Below are 23,582 nucleotides of genomic sequence, written 5' to 3'. Positions count from 1 at the left end.
TGAACTATACCTTGTATCTACAAGTTTATAATTGCAGAAGCAGAACACCCCTACAGACTTACTAAATATGCAACCAAATCGCGAGAATTATTGGAAAAAGTTATTGGGACTCGCGCAACAATTGAGCGGAGCACGAATATTTTTTAACCTCATGAAGGAATTAATTTCGTCGATAATATTGGTAGTTTCACATATTTTAATGTCAAATATTTACTTATTATAAGCCCACGTGTTATATTAACCGCTAGAGCGGATGTAGGGAGTGCCCTCGAAAATCATCTTGGTCACAAAATTGATGATGATGCATCTTCCGGTATTGGTAATCAATTTGTTTTATGTTGTAATATCTTGACCTCCCACCATGATTGTGGTTACGCTAATATATATTGGAATCTTTCGAACGTATTAGAAAACCGTCATTCGTGAGACGCACACGATTCCAAATTGGTAGAACTTTATGGAGCGCATCACTTTCCTACGCGTTTCGCATTTGTACGGTGGTGTTCACATATTGTAACGACACTATTATATTAAAAACGAAAAATCCAAGTCGTCCTGAATCTCGCTAAGGGCGAAGAACAATTTTAAGTCGAATTGACGGCCTCCAACACAAGCTAATATAAATTCATGTAGACGGCCGTATAGTTATATTGATTTTACTGGTTCATCACTGTAAAAATAATTCTTGTAAAATAGCTTGTAACGAGCTAATAAATGCTCGATACAAGCTCGATGGAGCTTGTAAATGCCAAATGCAAGCATATAACAAGCTGTCATAGGTCGGTGCTTGTAATTGTGCTTGTAAATTGTTTATATTTTCTGCAAGAAGAATGAACAAAAATAGCAGTCTGTACTCACTCAAGATTCGTCACAGACACGATAACACACCCCAGACACCATAACACACCACAGACATGCCCAGACACGATGTCCGAGTGTCAACACAGTTCGCACACGCCCCCCGACATGCCCCAGACATGTCCCAGACATGATGTGCGATCGAAAACGCAGTTCGAACTTACTCCAGACATGCCTCAGACATGATGTCTTACTGTCAACGCATTTCGAACACACCCCAGACATGTCCCAGACATGATGTTCGAGTGTCAACAACAATTCGAACACACCCCTGACATGATGTTCGATTGACAACGCAGTCCGAACCTATCTCCAGACATGCCTCAGACATGATGTCCGAGTGTCAATACAGGCCCAACACACCCCAGACATGCCCTAGACATGACCCAGACAAGATGCTCAAATGTAAAAACGCAGTCCAAACACATCCCAAACATGATGTTCGATAGACAACGCAGTCCGAACCTGTTTCAGACATGCATCAGTCATGATGTCCGAGTGTCAACGAAGCTCGAACACCGCCCCCCCCCACCCCATCGACATGCGCTGACATGTCCCAGACATGATGTTCGAGTGTCCACCGCGCTACAAATACCCCCTGACATGATGTGTGATTAACAACGTGGTCCGAACCTATCTCCAGACAAGCCTCAGACATGATATCCGAGTGTCAATACAGGCCGAACACACCCCAGACATGCCCTAAATGTGTCCCAGACATGATGCTCGAGTGTCATAACGCAGTCCGAACACATCCCTACCATGATATTCGATAGACAACGCAGTCCGATCTTACTCCAGTCACGCCTCAGACATGATGTCCGAGTGTTAACGCAGTTCGAACACACCCCTGACAAGCCCCTAAGACATGTGAGTTGAAACGTTGTTCAAAAACACCCAGACATCATATCCGGCAATAGGAAAATGGACAAGACACAAAATACGATGTGATTCCAATGTTACTATTTTTCATTATCATCCTTTTGGTCATTATATTTCAATATAAACTCCCAATTCACCCTGTTTGCACAAAATAAATTCGCCGGTTTTGGTTGAGCGGTTTATCAAAAAGGCGCGAGATCAATACGAGGAAGGATTTGGATTTCGATTTCAAATAATCGCAATTAATAATTTTTATCTGATTCAAGAACAATGGATATCGAATTTAGATTAATTTTACGATCAATATATGTAGAAATGAACTTGAAATGTCACATAACTTTACACTTCAACGTGTTATTCGGATCAGATGCCTACCTTTTATTGATTTGGACTTGGATTTCAATCTCGAATTCGTAACAGGATTTGGATTTTACAATATTATATCCGCCCATCTCGGCGCGAACGCGAATGGCGGATCCAGCCATTGAGAAAACTGCTGATGAACTAACACTTTGTAGAATTGAGTATATATTGTTTGTCAATGCCGAGTGCTTCTTTTGTACTAAATTGATAAAGTCTATTCAGTTTATCAAACACTTTCATAGTTACTCTGTTAAAGAAGATGGCGTTCGTGTTTTTCGTCCTACAGACTTGATGTATCATGAACAGCAGCAGATGTATGTAATCAATGACATTAACCTGATGAGGTAACGTCGCGGCGTATATAACTGATCAATATTTGTGATTTGATGTATTTCAGGTTATTGAAATAGTCTTGATTGCTATGGCTAACGCTGAAGCACAGGTAAAGTTGAAGGTGACCTATGGTGACCGTTCAAAAGTGTTTAGAGTAAAGAGTAAACTCTGTATTAGAAGTGAAAACTGCTGTATTACATAAATTTCCTGAAGTTCCCGCTGACAATGCCAACATTGAGTACCATGACAAAGATTTTGGCTGGGCTGAATTTGATTCTGAAGTGGAACTACGCAGTGGCGATATTTTGAAATTGAGTGAAAAAAAATCAGGTAATTTAGTCTCATGGTTATACAATTACTATAATATACATGCTTCGTTACTTGATATTTTTGCCTTGCAGAGCCTTCGAAAGTGACAGATTTGCTTGGTGCTGGTGTTTGTAATTCAAATTGCACCAGTAATGCGGATGTATCATTGACTGAAGAGCAGACGAATAGTAAGTTTTATGTCACCTACTGCAGGACCGGCCAACCCGTGGCCCGTGGGCCACATGTAGCCCGCAAGAAGGTTTTGAGTGGCCCGCGAGGTTATTTTCGAAATTAATATTATCAAAAATGGATTGCCCAGATTGTAAACTTGCAAGGCCTACCTAAAATTTTATTAGTCTGGTTGCAACCAGACATGGGGTAATCGCGATTAGTAATCGTAATCGATTACGACGATTACAGCATTTTGAAGTAATCGTAATCGCAATCGATTACATTCGAAAAAAATCCGAAGTAATCGTAATCGTAATCGACTACTTCCCATATCTAATCGATTTGTTTGTGAATGAACGATTACTTTTTGTTTGTACAAGGACTATGACATAAACTGAATATTCGTGAACAAGAATGAGATAATATACCACGTTAGCGTTAGCACAAACGTCTGTTTTAAAACGCCACTGACTCATTATTACGTCAGAAGTATTAGCTCCGCTCGTCATTGCGTAACAAGTATCCACATTCCACATATAGTAAATAGACATGCGATGGACATTGTAGTGTGATTGTAAGAACATCTCCCGTGGTGTATATCAGGTTATCAATACACTACAGAAGCCGCTACCTCGCAGCAGGATATTGATCACCACTCTGCCTATAGTTTCAAATAGTAACTTATGTATTAATGTTTAGTTGTGCTTAGTTAAACGCAGTTTACCATTGCTGCTTGGCGAACAGGAGGCCTACGTACGCACGTGCACCTGACGAAGATTCGGAATTTTGTACTCGTCGATTAAGACATTGCAGTTTCCACAACGAAGCATTACAAATAAACAGCTGCTGATATATATCATAACCTAGCCGTGCTTAGCCGTTTCTCGTAACAGCAGCTCGCTGTATATGTATTAAGTTGAAGGCAGAATTTTTATGTTAACCATATCTTATTCTCATATAACTACTTGAAACGGGCGTCAATCGCTATTTCACAGTTCGTTACTTAGCATTTGGACCTGCCGCCATAACCATCCGCTTATATAGCCTGACATGTTAGCGTGGGTTGTAGCTAGAATCAGCAATTCAGCCAAAACAGCAATTCCCCTGTTCAACCGTTGGTCAACTTTCAAAAGTGAATTTCGTCAATAATATTGGTAATTGCATTATATTACTATTCATTTATAACCTCTCTGAGCCCCGAGTGTAAGATTTACCTGTAAAGCTGGGGCACGTAATTCATATTCATAGCATCTGGTATGTTGTTATAATTGGTCCGTGGACATATTACTGTATGTTGTTAATTCGCGACCTCCAGTCCGTTGTATAATCACAAGATATTGTACTCGCCCAAACGTAGCAGACTAAAAGAGTATCTTTTGTGAGACGCACACACAAATTGTCATGGCTTTATTCCTTTGTGGATGCGCCGGGTGACATTTGCATTGTGGGACCAGATTGGAAGGACAAGAGTTATTAGTCCTGCCCACTCAGCGCGGCTATTGGCAATAAAATACCCTAAGTTTCGGCCAAGGTATTTCTTTGGTATCACATCCCGTGGAGTTGCGTGTTGGCCGAAACTGCTTATATGTTTTGGTGTGTTGTGGGATCGTGGCGCGGTAATGACCGGCTACGAAATGTCTGTTCCCATAAAATATAGCCTATGTATGTTTTTTCTTGAGGGGAACAGGTATGCATTTCAAACCCAGCTATCTACTGGAGCAGGGGTCACCAACTGCTTTGAAACAAAAAGCTACTTCTTGTTTAATGTGTACTGATTATTGCGACGACCGACGAGTTACCACGTAGCCTACTCCCGTCGTTTATCCATGTTCAGTTGGATTTCTTCACTTAGAGTAAGACAATCAGAGCACTGGGCCGGGTTTCCGCCCCTTACCAAGAAAAAAACGCTCACTCGCAGGGACTCACGCCAGCTCCTCCAAGCTCAGTTGCGTTGCTGCAGTGCGCGCAGAAGCGCCGATCTCCGCGTCTAGACTCGGGAATATTAACTATATAGATTTCCGTTGAGCCGCCGCGTGGACGAAGACAAGCAATGCCCCGAGCGACTGCGTTCGTATGTTCCTTGGCGTCGGCCGACCCATGTTCAACTGCTGCTCATATGAAACGAGCTTCAACTATCAAATCTCTCATTTGGATATTGGCTACAGCGCAGTGGTGGCCATACGAACGGGGGGGGGGGAGGGGGGCTGGGCGAGACTTACCGGGGGCCGCCCTATAAGTATCTATCCGTAACTTATGGGGGGCTTCGCCCCCCAGACCCCTCTTTCGCATCTGTTATTATTATCTGTCTATCAAGGTTTGGCCAGGTGCTAGATTCGGCCATGTCTATTTTTTCATGTGTGCAAAGATAGACGACATTAAAACTAAGTAATTCTACCGCATGCAGAGACGTGATGATTATCGGGATATGGTACGTTTCTAACAAATGCAGAGATTTGATGATGATTGACACATCTGTACGGAATCCTATTCTTGCCTTACACGGATTTCCATGTTTATTCGTTATTATCCCTGAAAAAAGCGCATAATCCAAATAGGGGAGCCCTTCGGCCAGCCCCCCCTGGCGGCCGCCCACCTCGCCCACCCCAAAAGCCACCACTACTACAGCGACCGCGGACGACTCATTTGGTCCGCGTTGGTGACCCCTGTACTAGAGTTATTTGAATCGCAAAGCTCGAAAAACATTTACAAGAATTAATTAAATTCTCGAAAATGCTCTATAATATCTGTTGGTTTACGAAATACTTTTGAGTCCCCTTCGAGCACGCTCCCCACTCTATTAAGGAATTTGGGGCGCGGCAGGTAAAGACCTGGCAATAATGCAAATCGTTGGATGCGATTAATCATGCACTATAAAGTTGTGCAATTGATATATTATGACGTAATAAGCAAATGACGCAAGATGTATGAAGAAAGTTGATATCTCATTAAGCCTTTTCATCGCAATCCTTGTATTGCCTTCCCATATATCATTTAAGATTATAGTCCTAAGCAAAACAAATGTAATCGTGAGTAATCGTGATTACTTTTTCAATGTAATCGTAATCGTAATCGACTACTTCCTGATTTTGCTGTAATCGTAATCGTAATCGTAATCGCGTGATTCCGAAGTAATCGTAATCGCAATCGATTACATTCATAAAGTAATCACCCCATGTCTGGTTGCAACACCTGGGATGTGAAGACTAGAATGTAAGTGACATTCACAATTACAAATTCAAATTACAAACCACGCCATAGTATAATCAAGAATATGAACACTGACAGCTATGGCGTTGTTTTGAATTTGTAATTGTGAATGTCACTTACACATTGTGTAAGAATGTATTTGGGAACACTGATATACACCGTCACGACTACATTTTAACGCCGGAACTAGAAAGCTATACTTAGTATAATCAAGAATATAAACACTGACAGCTAAGTATAGCTTTCTAGTTCCGGCGTTTAAATGTAGTCGTGTTGCGCAACGTTATCTTACAGCCGAATACTTTGAGAATGGAGAAGTCAATCAATATTTAGATTTTTCATTTGAATTTATTAATAGCAATTATTTTAACATTTATCCCCCACCCCCCACCCAGTCGCCTTGTTTGTAGCTAGCGCTTCCTTTGGGAACCAGAATTTTGTCTCATAAGTGATATTTTGATTGCAGGAGATATGTGCAGTGGTCTGCGAAATTCAGAACAAGGCGTTGATGCTTCATCATTCATGAATGATCTGGAGCCCTCTACACCTATAACTGATACGCCATTGATGGATGCTGAAGAATGTACTAAAATTCCTCAAAGATGGTCTGACGGCAAGTATAAGGTGTGCCTTCCTGCTTATCTGCACAACGAGGTGGAAAACCTGGAGTCAAAAAGCGACTTGAGGCCAAGATTAAGAAAAGCAATTGTGGACCATCTGTTCCAAGATCTAACGAAACACTTTGGGTATGTATTGGCTGTTGAAGTGATCTATATTCTAGTGCAGCGTTTTTCAACGTGTGGGATGGGTCACAAAGGGTATAATTTTGGGCCATGCACAGCATCAGGTCGGTTCTATTACGTCCTTATTCACAGACTAACGCTTTGTGACAACCATAGTCCTCTGTACTCAGGATATACTGAATGAAAATACTGGAGATGACCCGATACCAATTTTGGTGCATTCAGCTTCTTGACTATGTAACTTTCGTCCACTTTTCATTCAGACTTGGCGTGCCACCGTATACAAGAACACTGGTATGTACAGCTCTAGTGCAAGAATATACAGTTCTGAGATCAAGCTTGGCAGATGAAGATCATTATCTTCCTGCATGGGTGAGTTTTGAAGCTTGAAGTATGGTAGTGCTACACCAGGGATGGGCAAACTACGCCGTTCTGTGCGGCCCGCGAGAGTCTAAAGAAACTTTTTTTAAATATTGATAAAATGCGTACAAAAAAATCAAATTAATGCAGGGACTTGATTAAATTTTTCTTAGTATATTTCACCACGATAATTCTAAGACAGTGGTTCTCAAACTGGTGGGCATCTGAATGGGGGCGCGAAGCTGAGCTCGACTGAAAAAAATTTTCGCGCTTCGCGCGATTTGCATCCCATTCATAGTTATTGCTCTGTATTTAGTCTCGATTACATATTTTAAAATCTCTCATCCACAGTCGTAACCTTCCATGCCATCAAACTACCCGTTAGGTTTTTTAGCATCATGGGTGCGTTTTGTGATATGACGGCCCGCGAATGAATTCAGATGTTGAATGCGGCCCGCGAGCTCAAAAGTTCGCCCACCCCTGTGCTACACTCTCTAAAATCGGTAACATTTTAGCACGCTTGGAAAAAGAAACTCGATCACAAAATTTTTAACGAACGTCGGAAAGTAAAAAAATCCAGACGATCCGGTTCTCATCGCAAATAGAATAAATTATGGAAGACCTGGTCCACGGAGACGGCTCCATACTGAAGAATCCGACACGAGCAGCCCTCGATCCAAGAAACCCTGAAGTTCTGGTCTTCCTGCTAACGAAGTAGGAAATTACTATTTTCGTGGCTTGTCAGTCGGGAACCGCTGATTCATATATTAATTAAAAATTTCAGGTCCGAGAATCCTCGAACAATGAGGAAAGCTTCGCCGAACATAAGTCAATCATATTGTCAGAATCAAGTTCATCTAACCCAGCCAAGGCAAAGCTTATGAAAGCAATGAAAGCCACTTTCAAAAGGCGTCGGTTAGATATAGAAGACGGGAACATGCCAACTGCTGACATTCTTGTGGAGTATCCCCTTATCAGAAATTCATATTGGGTAAGAAGCAATATCATTGGTTTGATTTCTGTTTAACGGTAACTGATAATGTTTCAGCTATTGGAAGAAATGAAGCTGATTAACAATGGTCTAGATCAGGGGTTCTCAGCCCTTTCTTGGCCGTGGCCCATTTTCCGGTTTGAAAGTGTGCTGTGGCCCGCCTTTTATCTTAGAGTCATAATTTTGTTCAATGCGTGGTAATCGACGGCGCCGATATGCCTATTTATCTAAAATATGCGCATTTTTCTCTTAATTTACTGATGATATTTAAATCCAGACAACCAGGGACATGAAATCGCGCGAAGCGCGGCGAAAATTTTCAAGTTGAATATATATCCTCCAACAAACGACCAACAAAATAATCTTGGACCCCTTCGAGATCCCCCAATTGGGGGATTCGGAACGGCTGTTACGGCCCTGGTAGATCATAGACTAAAACTCCTGTGTATATTATGATCGTCCGCTGCTCCATTCGCGTCGCGAAATACAATGATCACATCCCCGCATTCACTGTGTGATTGGGTTTTAGTTCCACTATTGTGGGGAATAATATAATCATTCTGGGCCAGCTTCAAACAATTAATTAATGAATGGGGTGCTAGTACTACAGAGAAGTGGAGAAAGAGTTTTTTAATATGCATGCTGTACAATGTACATTGTATGTCTTGTGCCAAACCATCTGAAGTTGCGATGTCACAATATTCAATCCAATGATACAATCAATTCATGTGACTCTTACATTACGTTCAATGATTTCCAGGCCAGACATTTTAAACCGACTGCAAAGATTAATGCGCTCCGCTATATCCTCAATACATCACGATTCGTTGCGGTGGTGCAGTATACCATCACCAGAAGTTGCTAATAATTTTCAATTATGGATATTTTTGTCTTACAATAATTCGACCTGCCGAAGTACAGTAAATCTATACATCAATTACACTTCATTCCGATTTTATTGCATACCCTTTCCACGGCATACGACATATGACCCTGCCGGAATACTTGGTTACTTCAGCATTACGTTCCAGTTATCATATACTCGAAATTACTTTAGTTACTGTTAGCCGTAGGTTGTCATAGCCACTGGAAAAAGCCGCCGTTTGTCCCTCCCACCCGTTTTCATCAGAGTCTGATGAAAAGTTTATGAATATATTTCTAGCGTTTAACATAACAAATATAACTAAACTCACATTAATTCTAAAATTTCCTAAATAGCTTTGTGGCCCACCTCAAAATGCTCTGTGGCCCACCAGTGGGCCATGGCCCACCCTTTGAGAACCCCTGGTCTAGATATTCTGGACAAGATCAAAGAAAATAAATTCTCCAAGCATGCAAGAAGAATCAAGTGGGATCGCTTGCCAGCCAACATTGTAGATGTGATAGGTACAATGCTTTGAATATACAAATTATTGGACAACTCAAAATATGAATTTTTTTTTCATATTCTGCAGAACTCAATTGGATGCTCGGTATACCTTCAATGTTCAACGAATCCTATGACAAATTCTTGGTTCTAAACAAGGTTTGTACCAAGTACATGTCGACATTGCATTGCTATAAAATATACTTTACTGCGCTGATAATAGGCTCACAGCTAGATATGTCAGTATAAGTCTGTGGCGGCTAACCTGTGGCTTGCGAGATGGTTGTGTATGGCCCTCGAGGTAATTCTCGAAACATCGGGTAAAATAGCAAGGTCTGCCAAAATTTGATTGGTCTGACCGCGAAATTTGATGATGACTAAAAAATCAGTTCCGACGCATTGGCGTATTTAGGGGCCAGCCACATTTATCGCAGATTTTCGTATATGACCATTAAGTAGAATATCTCGCAGCAGATTTATTCGACTTGATATTTTTCTTGGCACTTCGCATGATTTATTGTCACTCGATTTTTTGCATTTAGTGTTGGAGCCCTCCTGAAAATTATAAATACGCGTCACTTACAGAATTGAGTCCAACTATATATTCGCAATTAGGAGATAACGTTGTGTCGTCCAACATGCGACTTCGCTTGTGTGCTCGCAGCGAGATCGTCGACAATGAAACTTTGCACAATAGGACGGAGGGATGTTCACCGAAACCTTCGATATTGCTATATCTAAACGCCGAATAATCATGTCCTTGCAAAATTAACCCAGTGGTATACAAAGGCAACCCTCAATATTTGCAAGTAACATATTTATTTATCGAATTCATTCATTGTTTTTGAAAAAATTTCCCACCTAGCGCGATCACGACATGAATGCCCACAGAGTTCTCATGACATAATGTAAAATGTAAGTCTTATTTTTAATGTTACCTAATTTGGTTGGCTCCTATCGGACGACTTAAGAAAGGTCATTAACATTCAAGTGGCCCACTCAATGGTTCCTAAATCTCTTGTGTCCCTTTGGCTGAAAAGGTACCCCTGGTATAAGTGCTGTCATAGTCATAATTTTGACCTAATACATCAGCCATTATTACTCTGATAGTATTATTGGCTATATAAGTTCATACTCTCTTTGCCTTTCAGTATACAGTTGTGTGCCCTCTTTTTTCAGGATAATCCAGAATCACCGCACCCAGTTATACATCTTGACACTCGACAAACCAATTGGATGGTGCACTTCGACGGGCTAGTGATAAATGACGTAGTAGATTTCACACATGCTTTAGCTCTCATTCTGTCAATACATTGGGTATTCAATATCCAGTTCGCACGTGGTGTGGATAAGACTCTACATTTCTTGTCCATCTGCATTGCAAAAATCAAAGGGCTGCATATGCCGTCTGCGGTCGCTTCAATGTGTGAAACAAATTGATTTGCAGTGCTGAAGTAGATTTGGCCTCAAGTGATTATATTTTCAGCATACTTCATTACTTGACAATTCTGACGTTGTAATGTAGAAAATAGGTTTGTACTGGACCTAATGATACTTTGGGAACTACATGAGTGCTTGTCAAGCCATTCAAGCTGCACTCCTGTAGAGCATGCTTGGTCTGCTGCAGGCTAAGTCATGCAAATAGTTTTTGCACAATTTCTTTTTATACATGCTGCTGTTGATTTTCATATACTGTGCTTGAGCCTGCTGTATATTTCCTGCTGATCTGCTGCTGTTAATCGGCTTTAAATAAATGAGCCTTTTCGCTATATAGTTTTGTGAACAATCGTGGCCGCCGAATGCATTGGGTCTTTCTGCCAGTTCAGGTGCAAGATTTGGGTATAATAAGAGAGAGAAAAAGAGAGTTACAAGATATATCTTGTACTGAGTTTACTAGATTTAGCTTGTCAGCTTGTAACGAATTACAAGAAAAATACTGTAAACTAATAATCGAGTATACCATATTTTTCCTGTAATTTTACAAGAATAATTTTTACAGTGATGCGGCCGTACGTTCGAAGGTTGACCAGATGTCCACCAATGGCCTAATCGAAATATGAATGAGCAAGGCTGCAACGTATTGGAGATGCTACATAGTACATACTAATTACGACTCAAGGTTCCCTAACCACCATCTAAAATAGTGGGTTTCGAACTCGGCCCCCTTATTTTATGTACACTGCGCTATTTATAAGCATCTGTAAGTACCAATTCAAAATTTCTTAGCCATCGTGTCGGTTTCCACTAGTATCATTAGATTATATAGACATATATCACAAGCTGAACACATATTACCTCCAGCCTGTTCTACTCCAAAGGGAACCAGGAAATCCATTACCAACGGTTAATTGACAAGGAGAACATTTGCTGGTGACATCACAGAAGGAATGTCATTTAGAAGCTGCGTACAAAGTTGAGATGAACATTGTACGATATTGAGCTATTTTCAAGTCGATTGTAATGCAAATCTGGTTCACCCCTCTACTCCCCATCCGAGTGGTACACCCTTCAAATATTATAGTACACGCTAGGGTAGAGGTGGGCAAACGTTTCAGCTCGCGGGCTGCATTCAAAACCTGCATCCCTTTGCGGGTCGGATTATAGGATAATTGGAATTATAAGCCACGTCGCAAGCTTTTATATCATTATATAGTAACCATATCTTAACCAGAGACATGAGTGCGGTAGGTTGCACAAAACAATTAAAACATTGATTTGATAAACGTGCGTGCGTCAGAACCATTAACGAGATTTTATAATATGTCCATTCCCAATCAATTCGTCAAATTTAGGGACAAAAGTAGGTTGTGCCGATTCCTAAGAAAGGAAGGAAATTAGAATATGGTAGCAGCGATCGTCTCATAGACGCATGGTGATTCTGCGTTTGGTCAACTTCAGAACGCGAAATGCAGACAGCTTCATATCCATCAAATCACCTTACGACATAATTTACTGTTGTCTCTAACATTTGATTAATTCGATTGATTTATTTTCGTAGGGATGGTGTGAACCTCTGAAAGGTTCAGGTTCGTGTGAACGCGAACCTTTTTGAAAGGTTCTTTGTGAACACGAACGTGAACCTCGTGACGTCACGTGACGTCATATTGCGAACTCCAACCCTATCTTTCAACGAGGTGATAGCCTATGCCCTATATTAATGTACACGATACCTAGCGAAGATTCGGTCCACATAATGCCACAATGTTGAAGTATATATCGGCGTTTTAAACGTCGCTAAATGTATCAACCGCGGTAATCAAAGGATATGATAATTGCATAAAATCAGTACATTCCGTCGCTTTGCCAAAAATTTCGACGATGACTTACCAAGGAATATAAGCTTACGCCTTAACGGTCTTAGCCAGACCAGACAATGTGTTCGGAGTCTGAGTATTGCTACATTGATATTGAGAAGAGTGTACAACGGGTTCCTATACTCGCTACCGATACCACAAACAACAACAAGTTATGCAGTAGTAGCAAGCACCTTAATCGCACGGATTTGGTTTTAATGATACGGTAAAGATATGAAGTCAAGACTGACCCCGTACGACCGTTCGATTTTTACATCATAAGACGATATCAATGTCATTGATTGGTTGAATAAGCATCATTCGCTGACTAATTATATCGCTCGTGATGTTGTGTGATTGCGGGTCAAGCTCACAGCAGAGAGTCACTAAATATTCACAAACGGAAAGCTGGATATTCCGAGAAAATTTTGCAACAAAGCAAGTAAAACTTTTAAGGTTGTCGAGGTGCATGGTACATGCTCGTTTAGTGTTGATTTTTTATGCTGCCAGCACCATGCATGGAGTGGCCCGCAGATGAAATGCAATAAATTTGAGCCAAAGATTATAATGGAGTGAAAATTACAATTTACCAAAAGGTTCACAGTGCAGAACCTACCAAGGTTCTGTTGTGAACGCGAACTTCTAAATTTCCGAGGTTCACACACAGAACGCGAACGTGAACCTCACGTTCACACCATCCCTATTATTTTGTACCTCATCATTTGATAAACTGTGCCTGTGATTTGGATGGTCATAATTTAAATGGTGTTTCAAAGTGCAGCAAAAAAACTTTTCGCTTTTTTGTATTGATTTGGGCATCTCATTATGAATGACTTAAGACCCGAGTTATGAATGATTTGAACCTAACAACGCATAGAAGACGAATCTACATCACACTCATGAACCGTTATTCCCCAAATACAGCACTGAAAGTTTGAGTTATATTGTAAAATCACAATTGTGATCGGAACTAATTCATTTACGTTTGGATTTTCTTGGATGTTTACATTGTTTCGCAACCGAAACGTTTCCAAATACGTGGGCCTCGAGGACGGGCTATTGCGCTAACAATTAAATATTAATCAATAATTTTATTGTGTTTATCGATGCTGTCGAGGGCCGCATGCGGCCCGCGGGCGTAGTTTGCCCGCCCCAGTCCTAGGGTGTACGATACATCCGGTTGAAGAGCCCTGGCCTATGCAGTATAAATAGCCCCATCCTGTACACGTTTAATATACACGAGATCGATATAATATATGAATTGAATCATAATTTCTGAACTCATGACCTCGTGACTACAATATTATCGTGTCACAGCTATTGGTTGCTGGAAAGTATGCATACTTCGTGTTTTGTCAGTCACCCCAAACAATGTAAAGGATTGTGTCATCTGTGAAGCCTGGTGTATGGAAGACTGGTCAGTTGCAACTAACCGAATGCTAACCTTTAGCCTTTTTCATGAGCACAAGTTGAACTCGTGTCCTTTAATTGTTGCAATTTTGATAACCAATAAAATTTTATTTGTGGGTAAAAATTGGCAGTCGGATTCATATCGCATATGCTTTATGACCATATCTTTAAATGTGCCCACGTTTGGCAGTTCTGTACGCGGCAACTGTTAATTCATCGCTATATTACCCTGATAGTTAGACCCACGCTTTTTTTGTTCTGCAAGCTTTTTCAAGTCGACCATGACGTTCGCAAGAGATTTTCCATCCTGAAATATTAAAATGAACGAGGTCGATCTAGTTCCACAAAGCAGGGCAGTTACTTGAGCCATTCGTTTCGATTGAATTCTATTTTTATTCAAATCCGCCATATTCAGCCTATACTTGCATCACAATTTCCGGCTGATGAGTCATATAGTAATCGCCAGCACTAATTGACTTGAATTATGAATTAGGGCTTTGGAAACGTATCACGTAACAATTTGAAGCACAAACCGTATAATGCGTAATGTGACAATGGCAACAAAGAAGGTTTGAACTAAGCTTTATGGAAAGAGTGATTTCTTGTGACTTTAATTGCGACTAAAACTTTGCCACATTGCTTTTATTTTGAATCTGGAATACGCATGCGAGATACGTAGGCAGCGTAATTGTGGCGTCTTAATGAACAGGCTTCCAAGTAAACGAATTTCATGTTCAGTTGATAATACCTATGGTTTTAGTCATCCAAAAAGCAAGTTTTATGTTTAGAATTCCAAGAAACCTTTCGCGGGCCGCACCGAATAGCTTCACGGTCCGCACTTTGCCCAGGCCTGCCCTAATGTAGACCTACCGAATTGAGAAATAGTACCTCTTCAGACCGCATCTAACCTCTCTACGAATTAACTCCACGTTCATATCTCTCCTACTTACGCCACCCACTATTCGTAAGGCAGCCTCAGGCACGGCAAATCAAAACGACGGCAATGTTATATTATTACGGAATTAACAAATGCTCAAGTATTCATCATCAACGAACACATGATGAAATAAACGAAGTCTGGATAAAAAATTGATATCATTTGATAATATTCAATGTCGTAAGTATATAGTTACCACCTACCACATGCATTAATATATTATCCAAAACTACAATTTTAACGATGCATGTTCTATGAATATAGCAGTTATACATGATCAATAATCGACACTCACATTGACATCGAGGTTGGTGTGAGAACGTCGAATAATTTGGGAAGTTCAAACATTTCGGTAGCCTATACCAATAGGAATACCCCCTGCTACTGGGAAATATTATTTCAGCAAATCTAATCGTAGTAGCGCGCAGGCTATACAAATGCATAGTTTGTACTTCTTTGCATATTTTTCGGCGACGACGAGTTGTGTGATTAGATACTATTTAACAAATTAACTGTTTCATTTTCAAATGACAACAATAGACAAACGAAATAGAATACGCGAATTTGCAATCACTCATGTTCGTTACAGGAGATGTCGTAGGCGGCGGCCACGCTTCCTTTTAAGATGGAGTTGAACCTATCCAAGGTTATTATGGAATCGTTCGCGCAATTGCATCGCGACAGATATAATAAGTCTTTGATTGCTCCATGATCGAAAACTCTATTCCAAAGATGAAGTCCTTGTATTTCTCCATAAAATCCCTGATAGTTCTGCTTTGGTGCGCCAGGAGAATTCCCCTTGATAAAACCATCTTGATCCTGCCCCAAGATAAGTACTCCCCCTCCCGGTATGTTTTCCTTGTTACTACCGATTTTACTTGGAAGGTACACAGAGCCATTGATGTAAAACTTTATTGTAGTCATGTTCGTGGTAATGCATAAGTGTGACCGGGTTGTGATGGGGGGTACTTGGTAAAACCTATACTCATGAGAGTTGACGAACACAGCAGCATCCGTCTTACGTAGCACCACGAGAAAAGTGTTGCAGCCTGTCGCGTTTTTTGTGCAGTAACTAATGACGGATCCTTTCGCGAACTCACTTTGATTACCAGGCTTAACCCAGAGGCAAACAGTTAGTGAAGTCAACTCTGGCAAGGTTCCGGTGTATTGCAAATAATGGCAATGATCCTTCTTCGGGAAATTGAAAACAGAAACGTTGCACGCTAAAATGAAAAATATAACTGTGATTAATAATTCAAAAAGTTGATCGAATGAAATGAGAGCGGAAGTGGTCACCGGTCGAGTATAGTTATTATTTCATCTCAAGCTGAGATTTCAACAATATAGTAAATGCAAACTGAGTCAGTAACGATCGATTTTCCAAGTACTGTAATGTAGTAACAACAACAAACCCAGCTCTCTACACCGTCTGCACATGTCAGTTTCCAACCTGAGACTGCATTTCACAAATATATACTTATGCTTGACTATACTATTTAAATTCAGCCAATTTTAGTTCAACTTAACGTCGTTTTGGGCTGCTAAAATAAGTATATCTCGTACTTGAGTATAATTTGGCGCCATAACAGTCATAACCTTCCATGCACCAAACTTTTCAGTTGACCGCAGCTTCGCGCCCCACTTCAGATACTCTCACCCCCCCCCCACTTCGAGAACCACTGGGGTAGATGGTCAGACTTACATGTATAGCTGATGATGAAAATGTAGAAACTAAGTAGTTTTGTGTTAACAACTCTCCATATGAAGTACATGTACAAATGAATAGTATATTCATCTTGAAACGAACCCGGATATGTGCGGCTGAGACTCGTCAGAGGAAATCGTCAGCAGCTAGTCGAGAATCGGCAAGAACCTTGTACATCAACAATTGTATCACAAAATATAACTTCACTGACACCCATGCCTGTGACGTCATATATTAGGCTTACCATACGTCCACGTCCTCGGTTAGGAAGATTTCTCCTCTTCTTTCCACAAAATCGAAAGTGTCTTCGGGGGACGCCCAAATGTCCTATATTTTGGGAATTTGTCCTCAAAAGCGGGATCAAAATGACGACCATTTCTTTTTAGTCTACACCAATCTAGTATCGTGAAAACGCGGGTGTTTCGGGAGTTGAGTGAAGTGATGACTTTTTTTTTATTCAAAACAGAAGTTTTGATAGAAAAGTTTTCAAATTCACCAGTTTTCTTAGGCCAGACTAGAGATTCGAATCTAAAAATATAGTAACTCTATCATATATACAACGTTCATTCCAATATTCCGATGTACGATGATCTTTTCAGTTTGCTACTAGTTGCTGACGATCGCCCCTGACGAGTGTCAGCGAAAAATATTTTGGTTCATTGCTATTTGAATATATCCTATCCAATATTGAATTCTGTACCTCCAAGAAGCTATTCAGAATTCGATGTATGACTTGAAACTGTAAAACCTACTTGAGCACCCCGCGTAAGTAGAAGTACTTCATTGCCGAGCTCCTATGGAGGATATCCATGAGCAATGTCAACAACGTAACATGGGGGTGGCTAGATAGCGTAGTGGTATAATCCACAGCTGCAACACCAAAGGGTTTCTGGTTCGAGTCCGACCGAGAGGTCGAATCCAGAATTCCTACCTAGGTGTTGGAGGATTGGTTATCTAGGCTGCTGCTGCCATGTAAGCGGGCTTATATAAAAGCCTAATGTATAGTGAGCCGTGCTACAAGTCGGCAACAGCGGAATAGCCTATAAATGATGAAAATTGGGCTGGTGTAAATGACCATATTAGTCGATAAACACCATGAATAATACAAACAGCAACATCAGCTGTAACACTCGGAAATTTGCTTCTGAAAATTAAGAATCATTCTCACAGAAATCGTGCGCTCAGACTTTTTCGCATGAATAATACGTCTTCCAACTCGCATTGCATAAGGTCAGCAATAGCAGTCAGTTGCCATCCAAGGTCTGGTCTATGATAATGATATTTTGCAATTGATTGTAACAATTTACTCACTTGCCGCATCCCTCTGGTTAGCGGTTGCTGTGGTCCTTAGATGCCCACCTGGTCGTCTTTTCATGGAGACCTCGATTTCGGGATGGATATTAGTTTTGATAGAAACGATGTTCGGACCTTTTATAGACTCCTGAAATTGATCCATGCCATCCTGGGCTGAAAGCATATCAATGTACATCTGTCGTATCACGCCATTACGGTTGAGCATTTTCGCTTCCGAGTAACCTCTGATTCGAAAAATCTCGAAAACTCGACAGCATATTGCGGCAGTATCGGTAAAATCAGTAATAAAAACGTCAATATCGTGCATTTGTAAATTTCTAACGTGTAGTCAATGGATCGTATATCAACTTACTCGTGATATCCTGTAAAAATCAAGAGATACAGCTGAATTAGTCGAATAAAGCTGCGGAAGTTATACTGAAATTTCAGAACTATAACTATACTTAGCATTACTGAATTACTTCGATACGTTCGTTAATGTGTCATTACGTCTTTAGAATGATATAATTCCGAAATTTAGAACTTGAGAAGCGTGGTGAATTCTCGAATACATGACGGAATACATCTGTTATAGAAGTGGTTTTAAACCCGTGGACTACGAGCCAGATATCTTACGTTCAGGCATTTATGGCGTCGGGTAAGGACTTGAATGTTTGATGTCTTGAAAATGGATAGATCACAAACTTTTAGTGAACACCGAACATGATGCACATTTTCTACTATTATCCGGTTACACGTAAATATTCATTCTTTAAATAGGATATTGGCAGATTTCAAACTGCATTAGTTCGCAACAATCGATCAGATCTCGATACAGAATATTTCGAATCCATGAAAATAGCCACAACCCACAATTATCCTCAACTGCACACATTTGTGAATTATAGCTCGCCATGTAACATATAGAGCGTTGTATATTGTGTTGCCAGATATATTTTGAATCATATTCGTTTCATGATGACAGTGTTAACTAACATGAGTAATTGATTTGTACTTACGAAGCACTCGTTTCCATTTGCCTCCTCTGATCCCGTGTGACCTGTGCATAATGACGTTTCATCAATGTTCATTAATATATTCAAAATTAGGCTATTGAACTACCCACTACATAAGCGGATGCTATGTCAAAACAATAAACTTAATGCATAAATATATATAGTTTTGACAATACATCGGAATACCAAGTTTCAATACTGACAGCACTTCGAAACCAAGACTGTTACATACGCAAACAGAATATATGCCACTGACTCGACCAATTTTCTGATGTTCATTTCATTCGATATAGATTGAAATTAGATTGGCATGTCTCTGCCTTCACGTGTAATATAGAATCATTATCATTCAAAATCTGTGCGATTTTTCACAGCTAAAAAATGTTTGTCAATGCTGCGTCAATCTCGACTCTAACATGCCACGGTAAAAACATTTCGCATCATGTGATCATTACAAAAGCACGTTTGATCCCTATGCAAATGTGGATTTTTCGCAATTGGAGAATATCATCGGTATACGGACATTTTGTGACAGCCCACCCATTATGGGTGTATGTGATGATTGTTAGTTACTATTGTGATGGTACTGTTATTTCTAGGGCCGCCAAGTGTCTAGCTCCGACTCCGTTAAATGGACACTTGGTGGATCCATGACAATGCATGTTTCTTCTTGTCTGAACTGGCTGCCGTGAGGACGCGGAAATAAAGCTGTCTAAAAACTATTGTGAATCTCTTTAAATCGACTATATCAGGAGGTCTTCCACAATGGCGAGCACGCCGAAAAACAAAGTCGATACTATTTCCTCGTCAAAGGAGAGTTATCTGGAGGCACGCAACAGATTCCTAGTGCTTGACACGATTTCGGATTCGGATGATGACTCTGCTGATACCAGTACCGGTGTGGATGGAAAAGTCAAAGAAAGCTTGGCGAGATTGGAAAAAATTATGGAAGGTATTCCGCGGAATATGGCATACGAAGCGAAGCGTCAGGCTGCGGAATTGATGAATTCGGTCAATGGGGATGTAGCTGCTCTCAACTCGCAAGTTCGGGGATTTGAAGAAAAGTTGCAGCTGATGAACAGCGGATTTGAAGAAAAGTTCCAGTTAATGAGCAGTGGCATGGGTGACATAAAAGGTATGTTGGCTTCTGTGGTGAACTCGCCTAAGGTTGATACCGACAGCAATGGGGAATTAGGTTGTGATCCTGTAAGTAGGCCCACGGTTGGATTTGTGATAGATTCTTGTGGAGATGAGACAGCATTTGTCCCTCCTTGTAATGGTGCTCAAAGTAGTCCTAAAATGATGAATGTGGGACCGTTCCATTATGGTGCGTCTGATTATGTTAAAATGGCACCCGACACATTTGATGGTGCTAGTGGTACTTCTCTGGAGGAATACCTCTGTCATTTTGAATTTACTGCTTTGTGTAATGAGTGGAACAATGAACGTAAAGGTTGCTATTTGGGTGCTAGTTTGCGTGGCCGAGCTTTGTCTGTTGCGTGTGAGTTGTCAGCTGAGGTTCGTGTGCAGTATGTGCGCCTCGTTGAACATTTGAGAAAAAGGTGTAAAACTAGTTCTCATGGCTCACTGGTTTATCGTAATTCCTTCACCACTAGAAAGAACTTGCCAGGGGAGTCACCCACAGCTTTTGCTGCGGCCCTGCGAAGTTTAGCCCATAAGGCATATCCTCAAATGTCTGACGAAGTTTGTGAGCAGATGGTAATTCAGCAGTTTTGCCATGGTTTCTCAGACCCCCATGTGTGTGCTTTACTTAGCTTGCAGGATTCAAGCAATTTGGACGACCTGATCAAAGTCGCAGAGGTTTATGAAGGCGCTTTTTCTAGTAAAGTAGACCAGGGTAAGGTGGCCAAATCTTTGATTAAAACTGGTGATGGTTATGACTCTGATGGAAATTGTACGTCTAGTAGTGGTGTGTGTTCTGGTGTTTCTGATCTTCGCAAAGACTTGGAAACTTTGTCTTTGGAGGTTAGGAAACTGGTGAAATCGATGGAATCTGCCCCAGTTAAGTATTCAAAACCAGAACGTCGTGTAATGCCGAAATGCTACCGGTGCGGTGATCCGTCCCATTTGATACGTAATTGCCCGGTTCCTGTTTGCGCGAGGTGCCGTGGAGCTGGTCACGTGGCCGAGCAATGTCAATTCCAGTATCCTGCTCCGAACCAGATGTATGGCCCGGTGTTTAATCAAAATGTGCCTGCTCAACCGACCCATCAAGCTTTAAACCATTAGTAGCGGATCATTCGTCCAGTGATACCGCGAATAAGACCAGTAATAGCTGATGTTTCTGATCATGGTGATGAGATTTTTGATATTGTGAATGACCAGGACGTGCCTGAAACTGCATACACTACAAGGTCGAAACGTTTTGTTAGGCGTCCTAGGTATTTGTTGGATTATGAGTCATGATTACTGTTTATTTTGGTTATTTTTGTTAGTTTTTGGTTTGACATGAGAGTGAATTTTTTATTATGTAATTCCCTCTACTTTGGGGGGGAGCAGTGTGACAGCCCACCCATTATGGGTGTATGTGATGATTGTTAGTTACTATTGTGATGGTACTGTTATTTCTAGGGCCCGCCAAGTGTCTAGCTCCGACTCCGTTAAATGGACACTTGGTGGATCCATGACAATGCATGTTTCTTCTTGTCTGAACTGGCTGCCGTGAGGACGCGGAAATAAAGCTGTCTAAAAACTATTGTGAATCTCTTTAAATCGACTATATCAGGAGGTCTTCCACAATTTCACCAGTATATCAAATCTTAGCGTTCACGCCGTCACGTATAAATTTTAAATATATCCACAGACATACTTAGAATGTAAAGGCTATTTTCTGTACCATACAATTTGCAGGATTCGCCCTATAATCATCATTCATAGCGATAAAATGTCAAAGGGCACCAGAAATACATCGTATAGTCACTGAATAACTGATGAAATAATATGATGGCAATGGGAACAATGGAAATAAAAATTTGAATCCGTGAAGGAGTCGTCGGATGTAGATCAGAAATAACTTAAACTCGTACCTGCAAATGATATCGCCATTATAAGCCATCTCCAGCTTTTCACATACCGAGCTGTTGTCTCCATTTTATTTTGTGATGCTACTAATCCTATACCTACAGTGACAAGTATGGTCTTACATAATTTCGCTAGCGGCTGAGCTTTTATTACTTCGATCGGTACAATAATTGTTCGCCTTTCGAAGCGAGTATGGATACATGCACGACGAAGGTACCCTTGCGCAATTCCTCAAACCACTACCCGTCACCAACAATAAACTCCGTTGATTAGTAAAAATTTCTCACGGCATACTGACACACAACAATCCTGATATATTACAGAAATAAATGTCAATGAATTGTATATATTTTGGAGCAGTGGTTCCCAACCATTTTTAGACACGCCCCCCTTTATGACAGTGAAAATTTCGCTCCGTCATACCGTCATATCACAAAATCCAACCGGGATGCTATCAACCTCAACAGATTGTTTGATGGCATGGAAGGGTATGACTGTTGATGATACAAATAAAAATATGAAACTCGGTCTATCTATAGAAAAACGCGTGAATTGGAGGTAAATCGCGCAGAGTGCAAAAATTTCTTTCAGTTGACCGCTTCTTTACGCCTCCCTTTAGATGCTTTCACGCCCCCCAGGTTGGGAACCACTGTTTTAGAGCGTGTGAATTTGCAATGCAACGGAACGCACGCACCAACACATCATGCCATCACGACCTTCCTCGCTAAATAGACTTGTAAAATAAACTATATAATGGCACGCTGTGGGTAAAATTCATTATTAAAGCCCAGCATCGACTAAACCGTATCATGTCGTCAGTCTCTACCCCGGTACATAGTCGATGCTTGCCAACAGTATTGCCTTGACTTTTTTTCCCTTTTAGGGTCATCGAAGGCTTGCAGAATAGCGTAACTATATTCCGTAGGTAGCAAAGGTTGAGAACCACTGTTCTGTTGGCGGGTCAGATGATGAGTAGAAGCCTACATAAACCTCCAACACATAGGTGGAAATACTGTAGTCAACCTCGGTCGAACTCAAACTCGCTGCACATTGGTATTCCAGCCGTTGAACGCGCCACTGCTCTATCTCGACACGAAGTATTTGTTTAGCCAGTGTCTCATGGAACCAGTGCAGACAGTTCTGCAATGACGAGATTTTCCAAGATGGCGTCACGGCTTCACACGAGGTTATAAGTTTATTCGCAACATATGTCGATTTTGTTCGTAACGTTTCCTCTGCCATACGCCAATTACCAGCAAACCTACTTGTTCATTTATTTGCGGCCTGTTACAAATCACGACAG

The 23,582-nt window shown here is 40.9% G+C and overlaps 1 protein-coding gene and 1 long non-coding RNA gene across 3 annotated transcripts in view; one reads left to right on the top strand and one right to left on the bottom strand.

Annotated features, from left to right (window-relative positions):
• The first annotated feature begins 674 nt into the window (after window positions 1-674).
• On the top strand, window positions 675-11,352 carry LOC145436605 (uncharacterized). 2 transcript variants are annotated; one of them, XR_013914325.1, is made up of 9 exons: window positions 675-2,766; window positions 2,838-2,933; window positions 6,590-6,869; window positions 7,130-7,238; window positions 7,742-7,940; window positions 8,011-8,217; window positions 8,275-9,603; window positions 9,672-9,742; window positions 10,763-11,352. XR_013914325.1 is itself a non-coding variant. In XM_080313995.1 (4 exons), the coding sequence occupies exons 2-4, from the start codon at window positions 9,480-9,482 to the stop codon at window positions 11,021-11,023; spliced, it is 456 nt and encodes a 151-aa protein (XP_080170121.1). In that variant the 5' UTR covers window positions 8,017-8,217; window positions 8,275-9,479; the 3' UTR covers window positions 11,024-11,352. The 2 variants fall into 2 exon arrangements, 1 of the variants encoding a protein (XP_080170121.1); XM_080313995.1 differs by lacking the exons at window positions 675-2,766; window positions 2,838-2,933; window positions 6,590-6,869; window positions 7,130-7,238; window positions 7,742-7,940 and having other exon boundaries at window positions 8,017-8,217.
• LOC145436631 (uncharacterized) overlaps window positions 5,793-23,582 on the bottom strand; it is a 98,443-nt gene continuing 80,653 nt past the window's right edge. Inside the window, exon 2 of the long non-coding RNA XR_013914360.1 lies at window positions 5,793-6,092. This is a non-coding gene — a long non-coding RNA (uncharacterized LOC145436631). The remainder of the gene's footprint in view (window positions 6,093-23,582) is intronic.

The sequence above is a fragment of the Botryllus schlosseri genome, chromosome 3, assembly GCF_051294905.1.
Source record: "Botryllus schlosseri isolate E-star chromosome 3, Bs_hap1, whole genome shotgun sequence".
Lineage (NCBI taxonomy): Eukaryota > Metazoa > Chordata > Ascidiacea > Stolidobranchia > Styelidae > Botryllus > Botryllus schlosseri.
The sequence above is the reverse complement of the archived record's forward strand: the minus strand, read 5'-3'. Positions and strand labels throughout refer to the sequence as shown.